This window comes from Hibiscus syriacus, unplaced genomic scaffold, assembly GCF_006381635.1.
Source record: "Hibiscus syriacus cultivar Baekdansim isolate YM2019G1 unplaced genomic scaffold, ASM638163v2 tig00008957_pilon, whole genome shotgun sequence".
Classification (NCBI taxonomy): Eukaryota; Viridiplantae; Streptophyta; class Magnoliopsida; order Malvales; family Malvaceae; genus Hibiscus; species Hibiscus syriacus.
Window position 1 is genome coordinate 831,780 of NW_024062178.1, and position 10,675 is coordinate 842,454.

The 10,675-nt window shown below is 35.4% G+C and overlaps 1 protein-coding gene and 1 pseudogene across 1 annotated transcript; both read right to left on the reverse strand.

The window, feature by feature from the left end:
* Nucleotides 1-908: 908 nt before the first annotated feature.
* Nucleotides 909-2,434, reverse strand: LOC120202649 (protein ABIL2-like). Its single transcript, XM_039203066.1, has 7 exons — nucleotides 2,289-2,434; nucleotides 2,104-2,203; nucleotides 1,915-2,007; nucleotides 1,758-1,821; nucleotides 1,580-1,674; nucleotides 1,389-1,507; nucleotides 909-1,196 (listed from the first exon to the last, which is right to left on the reverse strand). Exons 1-7 carry the CDS (start codon nucleotides 2,370-2,372, stop codon nucleotides 1,026-1,028), a joined length of 726 nt encoding a protein of 241 aa, XP_039058997.1. The 5' UTR covers nucleotides 2,373-2,434; the 3' UTR covers nucleotides 909-1,025.
* Nucleotides 2,435-5,000: 2,566 nt separating this feature from the next.
* On the reverse strand, nucleotides 5,001-10,448 carry LOC120202648 (annotated as a pseudogene).
* Between the last annotated feature and the right edge of the window lie 227 nt (nucleotides 10,449-10,675).

A 10,675-nucleotide genomic window follows, 5' to 3' on the forward strand; every position in this document is an offset into this window, starting at 1 on the left:
TTGGACTACAAAAATTATGTTGATCCCGTATACCAACTTTCACAAGTTTTCAAGGTATATGAATTTGAGTTTCCGCCCATAGGAAACGAAAGAGACCCAAATGAGATTCAAACTTGGCTTACAATTGTACCAGATCCATTGCTATTGAGGGACTCAGGTCGTCCAAAATCTACTAGAATACATTGTGATATGGATATTCGGGAGAAGTCAACAGAACAAAACGATGTGGGCATTGTAGAAACATCGGGCACAATAGAAAAAATGTCCAGCTCTGTATCATCATATAACCGTTAACTCTTATGTAATTAAAGTTTTTAAATGAATGTTTTTATTTCTAATAATTTAATGTTATTGCATTTATATAATTTGTCAATGTATGTACACCTAAATAAATTTTTTTAACTTTTAAATACATAAATATATTTAATATAATTATTTAATATAATATTTAATATTATTAGTTATAATTTTTTCGTTATAACTTTTAAATTTATTAAATTAAATTTTCAATAAGACTAATTTTATAAAATATGTAAGTCTTGATGATTAAATATGTAATCATACTAATTATTAACTTATGCATCAATATTTTCGTTAAATATGACTAGATTGATAACATTTAAATAATTAACTGATAAAATTAATAGATCGATAATCAAAATAAAAAATACTCGAAACTTGATAATTCTTACATTATAATAGAAACATTTTACATAATATATTATTAATTTATAATAATAATAAAAATAAACTATTTATTATAAAACAAAATACGTGTCTGCTGAGTTGGCAAAGGCGCGTCCCCGGGGACGCGCCTTTCACACGTGGCATCCAACTCAGCGAAAAATACGGGTAAAGCGCGCCCCCGGGGACGCGCCTTTGCCAACTCAGCAGAAAGGGTGCTAGTTCTGGAAATATTGATCAAACGGTGTCAGAAAAGTAAAATTAAAATCAAACGGTGTCAGTTATGTAAAAACCCCTCCCAAGTGCTCTTATCGACGGAGTCGTTTGGAAGTTCTCTTTTCTCAATATTCATCCAAATAAGTATATAGCATCTCATCTTTCTTTGATTTCCGACGACTAAGCAATGCTTTGAGAAGTCTCTTACTTTTTCCGGGAGACTGATCGATGTCTTTGGGGATATCTTTTTCCGATTGAAGACGCATCGAAGCTGATTTTCGAGGCTCTGATGGATACTAACAGCAAAAATCAAACTCATATTAGAATATATATATATATATATATATATATATATATATATATATATATATATATATATATATATATATATATATAAGGGAGAACATAGTATAACTTATAAGCAGAGTTGGCACTGCATGACTTGAGCAATGCTTCATTGACAGGTTAGTTAATTCTTATATGCTCACCCGCTGCATTGCACTGGCTGAAATCGGAGTAGTCGATCGGCTCTTATTTGGGGTTGTGGGCCTGCTAACTGATCCAGATCGTAAAAGCGGAAACCGATGTGGCGATTCTGTTCGCTTCTCTGATCATGAATGTAAACTTCATCAAAGAGTTCATAACTTATGAAGTAAAAGGGGGAAAAAAGTATCCGGACCTTGTTCTTTCTTCGGCATGGTGTTCGTAAACGAAAAGACTGGGGATGGTTGTGGAGGCCGCGGTGAAGGTGACGGAGAACGCACTTTTCTGCAGCTGTCAATAGAACAAGTAACGGATTAAGTAGCTATGATTTACTAATGCATTGCACTAGAAATGTAACGTTTGTTAGCCTTTACCCGATCGACATTCCGGTTTCTGCGACCGAAGATGTCTGGGATTCTTGAATCGTAGCGCTGACAGCTTAGAAGGAACCATTACAAGTAGGAAGCTACATTAGAACCTTGTCCGAATCCAATTTATAAGAATCGACACAAGGATAGAGTGATCAACTACCATTCCTTAACTGATGCCAGTCATCTTCATCATCTAGGCCACATCCTACTAATTTCGACTTCGTTCGGTTAACACTGTTAATCGTTTCCCCAACTGAAAATTTCAATAAAAGACTTAATAATTGCTAAAAATGTGGGGGGGGGGGGGGGGAAGGATGACGATTACGAGTAACAGAGAAGAGTAGTTTGCCTGGCAAGATGTACCGTTTATGGTACTTCGGTGTGTTAACGACTAGTGACTGTTGGCAAATCCCTTCAAGGTCGATATAGTCTCGGCATGTCTGTAGTCTCTATAATACCGCATTTGAACTCAAACCCGAGTCCTAGTAACATATACTATTTCACTAAGTGCTGAAAATAATCCCATCTTATTACCTGTTCGATGCAAGATACCCGGAGCTCCGTTCCGGATGTCGCCTCGACTTTTTCGTGCACAAGATCGTTAACCTTGAGTGTCATTGATCCCAAATGATCTATTGTGTTCACAAGAGCTTTGATGGTATAGTCTTTCAATGTTTGGACCACCCTGCACATATATGAAAATCTTAGTAATTAAACAATGTGATGAACAAAAGTAAATGCAAATACAAAACTCCGATTGGAACTCACAGTTGCTTTTGATCATCATTGCTGTAGGTTACCTCAAAATACTCAGCTGCTGAGTAGAGCTGTGTTCTCAGATTTTTCAAGTCCTGAAATAAAGTAATGGTCGGAAAACTCGGGTGTGAATGCCGGATTTCGAGTACCATTTTCTCGCACTCGTTTCGGATATACGTCGAACGTGAATACTACAAGGAGAATGATTGATTAGGAATGTAAAAATGCAAGCACTAACAGTACCTTGAGACTTTCAGAGAACAACAAGCTTTGCTGCATAGGAATTTCATCAGAATTCGATGTTTCTCGAGACATCAGTATTTCAGCAGCGTTTTCCGTTAAATCTTCAGAGACGATTGGACTTGTCTTTCCTCTTGATGTCCAGCTAAACTTTCAGGTACCATTTATATAACCTTCGAACCCGATGCTGTTACGACGTACAAGGAATCGTCCGCTTCGATCCTTTTATCCGTAAAAATACACGTCATGACGATAATGTGAATACTTATACCTCGAAATTGATTCGTGTATCAGACGTGGGAATTCATGGCTACCATGATTGTCAGCTTCATTTTAGAGTCAAACATGAAATTTGTGACCCTAGATTCACATAACATGTCATGGACCGACTGCATTTGCAATGCATTATTTAATTAAAAGCTTAATCCTGTTTTGATGTGGGATCTTGGAGAATTCTGACAGATACGCAGTAACCATTTGATTAGAAAACTTGTCTATTTGTTCACAACAGATCTCTATCTGATACAGATAATTTACTGACCAAACTCTTTTGTTGTATCCTTGGGTTTGTCTTTTGGTATTTGACTCCATTGCTTGAAACAAAGTTCTTTGTTTTAGGTTCATCATGGTATTCTGATAAAATCGAACCCAACACTGAATTTATAAATAAAAAAATCGAATCGAATCGAACCGAATAGAATAGAATATAATATATCCTGAATATATTAATTTGAAGATATATATTTTGGTTCCCTTGCTTCTTTTTCTTGGAAGCCGAGGGACCCCATTCCTCTCTTTTGCCCACCTCTTGCGGAGGAACTGATGCAGAGTTCTTCCTGATTTAACATTTCAACTATCATATCCATTTTTGGATAAAGTATTTGATATTTTTTTTTCAATTTGATATTTTGTTTTTTATTCCAAATTGATTTATAAATTTAAATTTGTATCATTTTAATGATGTGACACTTTAATATTATATGACATGTCATTCAAGCTTAGCTTAAAATACATCTTTGAAAGAACTAAAAAATGTTAGTTAAAAAAAAAGGTTTTATTTATTATTATTATTATTGTTTGGAACCAACTATATTATATATCCCTTTGTAAAGTGAGTGTTTGTTGCCGAGATACCCCATCAGTATTGAGGTCCACTAATTGATAGAATAATTAAAGATGTCGAGATTTATTAACTGATCAAATTGTTAAGAATATTTATGTTGTCTAATTTTGTATGAGTTTGAATTCGATATTTACTTTAAAAATATAACACATGTCGTTAATAAAAAATATATACCCCTCCTGCATATTTGGGCACTGAAGCTCTCCCAGTATCACACAACTTCTTCGAAGGCAAGCGATGCTGGATTCCATGCTTCAGTTTTTAGCCTATTCTAAACAGTGACTAATTTGTTGAATGAAATTCATCTCATATGTTAAATGGGTTATTGAGTGAGATTTGAAGTAGTATTTGTTCGAAATGATTTTAACCATTCGATAATGAACGTTTAAATATCTTTATCGACAACATGTTCGAATTCAAGAGTTAGAACTAATAATAACAATTATTCTTTTAATCGTTAAGAAAAAAATCATTTTTTTTAATTGGGTTGAACGTGAAAAGGGGCTTTTTGCATGTTTGAAATCGTGGAGCATGGTGGCATTAGTTGATTCCGATCTTTAGATTTGTGAAATAATGATACGTGCCGTGATTGTTGGGTTGGAAGAAACTTTCTTTATCAAAGGAAGCTGCTTCTTTTATTCAACTGATTTTTCTGTTAAAATCAAAATCCATTTGGTTTTATTGTTAAGATTAAATTAACTGATCAAATATTTTTTTAACTGAATAAATTGACTTAATAATTTTTTTAACTTTTATAATCACAATAAAATCAAATATTTATATACAATTAATTAAATAATTAAACTTAATAATTTTATATTTTATCATTTAATTTCATAATTATTTTATAAATATCAAAACTCTAACTGCTTCAATGAGTCTAGTTGCTTGATCAACAATCAATTGATCTAGTAGAATAAACACTAGATTTTTTAAACAGAGTCAAAAGTTCAAATCTTGACGTTATAAATGGAGTAAATTAGATTGAGATAATCGCTCTCGTAATGAGCTTCTATATTACCCAATCTAAATTAGTCAGCTAATAGATCAAATATCGGTGTGATTTACAGAAGGAAAAAAACTCTAGTTGCTTGTGTCCTACCCAATAAAGACCAAACAAAGTTTAATTTATTTCAAAAGTGGAGTATTAGGTAGATTCTGTAGTATTCTGTTCATAGGTATTACACCTAACCAAAAAAACATGCATCTGCAAAGCTAAATTATACTCTAAAACAAAGAAAACTAATGCAACATCTCAATGGAAGCTCAAGGCCAAATTTGAGAAGCTGAACCCTTCAGTTTTCCCACTGGTTCACCATAAACATGTCCATCCAGAGCTCGGTTATTCAACGAATTCTGGGACCATTTAAGGTTCCCCCCCCCCCCATTTTTTGTGATTCGGACATTCCGTTTTCCGGTTTTCCCGATCATGGAATATACGGAGGATCGATGCAAGCCCATTCGAAAACCTGCTCATATTGAATGGCAGCAGTTTCCCAAGTGGAGTCTCTTAGCATACCTCTTCTCATCAATGCTTCCCATATTGACTTGTGATCTCTGTAGGACATTATAGCTGTCCTTAACGCCTGCAGTAAGATGAAACTTTCCGATTACGAAAGTCGACTATGGAAGTAAACATTATGGGTTCAGATCGACTACAGTAGCTGATAAATGACATAGCCAGTACCCACCACTGCAATATGAAGTTAATGAAAAGGCTTAAAGCAGTCGGTTTCGGATAAAACAAAGTCTCGACGACGGGAAAATAAATGAAAATTTAATCCTATATAGTTTCGCGATAAAGCATATGCATAACATTAATATACCTCGAGCATACGATCTTTTGCAAGGGGAGAAAAGGTCCACCTGCAGCATATTTCACAACCATTTTAAGACAAACTACGTGCAGAAGAACACATAAAGAACAGTTTCATCCTTTTGTCTATATAAAGCATGCACAAAATCTACGGGAAGCCCTTGAAACTGAATTTTCGGATGGAGAAAACGGCCACGGAACGTTTCATACCCCGTGCCTTCACTGTTACCATCCCCAGCATACGGACTGAAATTCTCTACCGTGTCCTGAAGAATAAGTTAAGAGGCATGTAATGCAACCTAAATCGGATAAAAACGGAATCTTGATATTGTTTTTAACTCACTCTAAGTCCTCCTGTGGCATGGACTACTGGTACAGTACCATATCTCATTGCATACAATTGATTTAATCCGCAAGGTTCATATCTTGAAGGCATCAACAGTATGTCGCAGCTGCTCGTTCCAGGAAAAAATGGTGTGTTAATGGTTATCTTGGTTCTCATCTAACATGTTATCAATAAAATGTTCAATTACCCTGCAGTGATCCGATGAGAAATCGGAACGTTAAATCCGACCCAACCGCGGAATTTATCTCTGTAAGTTGTCTCTGCTGTTCTCATCCAGTCTTCATACAGAGGGTCCCCAGAGCCAAGCATTACCTAAAGGAAGTTCAAAAGCTTAGTTCACCTTTTAAGTTGAAAGTCGAATAATTAAACAACATGATATCTGGACTAGATAGGACACGAGATAGCACTAAAACTTTGCTTGTTAAATGACATTGTCACAATGCACCCGATTATCAAGTCCCCACAACTACTAGATTTGCAGTCCATATTCCAATCATTGCAGAGATCCCCCGGTGGATCAAGTAATGAAAACTTGAATGTATCAAGGTTATTAAGTAAATGCGAAACTCACAAATTGTACATCATCTTCCATAAGCTCGGGAATCCCCCAACGGATCAGGTCAATTCCTTTCTGGTAGTCCAATCTCCCTATGAATCCAATCTGTATATACCAACTTCATGAGAAATTAATGAAAGCATGTTTTTTCTTTTTTTACTACAAAGAAGAATCTAACAGAAAGTGAAATCTTACCAAGGGACATTCAGGCCTAATTGGAAGACCTAATTCCTTTTGAAGAGCGGTCTTGCATTGAGCCTGAAGTTAACAATAGATTAGGACAAGAATTATTCAGAATTTCCAGTTTTTTCGATTGTGAATGGCCAAGACTAGAAGCATGAGAGTAATTACCTTCCCAGAGAGATCATCAGCAGAATAATGGAATCCAATATGCTTATCTGAAGATGGATCCCATTCAGAAACATCAATGCCATTCACAATTCCTGATCATCATCAAATGTTTAAGAAATATCCAGTTAAACATCTAATTTCATCCAAGACAAAGATAAGACCTGGACTACATTTGTACCTGCACGGCCTAAAAGCTTCCGGATTTGCGAAACCAGATGACATGATGGCCAAATTCTATTTACAAAGTTGAGAACACTTACCATTTAGAACAATCCTTCGACTGCTTAATAGCTCATTTAAACCATATCCGCCTTCAACCGTTGTTATTTCCCATGCATAGCCCTACAATTGAAAAATATAGTAGACAGAATCCGTCTTTTAAGATTACAGAAACTGCAGGCATTAAGTTAAACTTATCAAGTAGAGGACAGTGTATACTTCCCTATTGCAATTCGTTGCAATCTATCTGAGTAGAGCAGAGACTTTTCAGTTCGGATTAACGTTATACGAGATTGGAATCATCAGATAAAGTTTCAATGATAACATTTAAGCTATGTTACTCAGGCTCGGCTGTGAATGTCAGACAATTTTTCCAATATTTATGACTGGATGTGTCATTTAAGAGTGTCGAACAAGGATACTTCAAGAAATATTAAGAAGCAACCTAATATTAAAGTGTAACATTTAAGATGGAAATGCACCATAAAATAGAAAAATATGTAGAACAAATCACCTTGCTAACAGTAAGTATTCGATCAGCTGTCACGATTGCACCTTTTAAAATATTGACTGCCTCTCCTGGGTCAAGAGCATGTGTCCGTGCCCATGTAGGAAACACCCATTCCAGTGCTCCATACCACTCCTGAGGCAATCCCAAATTCTTATATGTCACTGCAGGTTCCACTCCCTTGCACATGGAAAACAATATAGTTAAATCATTATTGCAGAAACTCACTTGCACAGTTCAATTCATAAAAGTTAAGTGATGAGTCTTGCAGCCTTAAGAAATCCAAAAGGCGAGTTTTTTCTCTAAATCGGTTTTGATAAACCAGAAAAAGAGAGAACCAAAGAACAAGCAAAGTAATATGAAAAAAAGCATCTACCTGATGTCCAAGGTTATGAATTACAAGGATGCTCCGAGTATCTTTATAAGTTCCGTATGGACGGTATTTGGAAGCCAAAATTCTGAAAATTTAACATGTGAAATCAGCAGTGCGGACTGATTTAACGTAAGCATTGAAAAGATGATACATCTCAGACAACTATAATAGAAAAAGTAATTGATAATTGACGATGTTTCTATCACATAGAGATAAATCAGATATAAAGCTAGACCGATGAAACATCAGAAAACAAATGCAATAATAAGTAGGTGTCATCTTACACCGGAACTAGACCGGCATGCCAATCATTGACAAGGAAAAATACACTTCCCCCCATATGTATACCCTCCCAGTGGAAGCACTAATGGAGCTTCACATGCAGCATGGCAAAGGAGGGTAAACCGAAACTGTAAAGTCAAAAACAAGAAAGAGATGATAACTAGAAAACATAATATCAATTTCGTGTTCAAGCACACAGTAACTGGGACAACCATTAAGTATACCTGGTTATCGCCAAAAGCACCATGACTATCACCGTAAGGATTTCCAGGTCTATGGTATGAAGGGTGGTCCACAAATACCTTGCAATAGAAGGAAACCGTTTGCCAAAATGATCCAACAATTTTTATATATATATATATATATATATATATATGAAAAACCTAAGTCACTCTTCAGTTTTCAATTCAATTCACTCCGAATGAGAGCTTTCTTCAAAAAAGAATATGGGTGCACTTGATCCATTTCCCTTTCAAAATGTAATTTAAAAAAAAACAATAATAATCACATGTAATGTTAAAAACTTCCATTTCATCAAATTAAGGGATTTTTTTATTAATACGTAATAAACTTTACATTATCTCATTATATAAACGTCCAATGATCAACTTACTCTATTCCATAGGACTAAATGCATCTTTTTGGTATAATACAAAGACTCCTAGCATATTTTATTTAAGTGTTAAATTTGAAAAAGTATCAATAAAGAATGTAAAATGAGGTGTCATGCGATAGTACAATGCGACGAAGTTGCATAAGGGAGATTCTTACCCAATCAACACCATTCTTATACTCATGGAAGAATGCAACCTCTTGCTCTCCTTCGAAGCAATGTACTTTGATGCGCCTATCAAGATCAAAAGCACCGGCAAAGTTTTTGTCAGCAGACGTACAATTGAGGTATCTAGGAGAGACAACCATGACACGATGCCCGCGGCCAGCCAACACCACAGGCAAAGAACCGCAAACATCTCCTAATCCACCTGTCTTCGAATACGGCGCTGCTTCTGCCGTAACAAATACTATATTATAGGATACTCTGGATGGGATTTTTTCTTCTTCAATTACCTCATCTTCTTCTTCACGCTTGACATCATCTTCTTCTTCAGGCTTGACGTCCTCGTCTTGATGAGATTCAACGGAGACTTCACCTATGATTACTAGAGTTAACTCACTGAAGTTGTTTAAATCATTAAGCACAAAGGTACTGGTGAAGATACTAATTAAAGCAGATCAAATTTAATTAAGAATATTGTATTGTCAAAGTGGTAAACTTGTGTTCCCCAAATGACTGCTGAAGGTACTGAAGTTACAACAATTTCTGTGCCTCGTGAAAGGGAAATGCCCAGTTTAGCGGATCGGCATTGAAAACCAAAACATGCACGTGACATGTCCGGCAAGGGTATTTTCGGCATTAAAATGGTTCTTGAAGTTTATAAACCGATAAACCAGTTAAATAATATCATCATAAAACAGTCCAATTTATATATCTAAGAAAAGAAAAAGTGGAAAACTCCTGGAGTGTTTCACAAATCATATAAAAAGAGAAAAGCTTCATCACCAAAGGATCGTTATATTATAAACAAATTAGCAAAATATAAAAGTTCTAGATTCATTTTTATCATTTTATATAGTATTTGGTATCTGTTATAAATCAAATAGAGAATAAAAAACAAACAAACAAACAATAATAATCCCAATCGTTTAGAAGGAGAAAATACCTGAAGGTGGAATCAAATTCAAGGCGATGACAGAGCCGGATTCATCCCTGTCTATCCCCAGAAGAACACCTTGTTTTTCTTCATCTTTTTCTTCTACTACTTCTTCATCATCAAGATAATCGGAATTGAAATTAGACCTGCCAGTCATATCCGATTTCACGACCGTCAACTTACTATTTCGAAAACTATTTCTCATCAAATGACTGAAATGAACAAAACCCCTAGAACTACAAGGATTTAGATAAATGTTGGCAGATAGTTTACAAGACACTGCATGGGTTAATTGCAGAGACTCCATTGCCAAACAGAGAATTCAACAGAAAAAAAAAGGTTTTGACGGTAACAAGAGAGAGGAGGAGAGTACGAAATATAAAGATGAAAATCCCAGAAAATGGAGACCACTTCTAGTCTTGTTCCATAGACAAACCACCAAAAAAAGGAAAAAGAAAAAGCCAAGAACAAAATCAGTAAATCACACTACTCACGTTTCTCTGAGTTTTCTGAAGCCGACATTTTTAGATGCTGTTGGTGGATGGTTCTTCACCACGTCATCCATAATATCGATTTGTTTGACGTGGTAATTGTGGAGAGAACAGAGGGAAAGTTAAAGTTTTAATCTATGAATTTAAA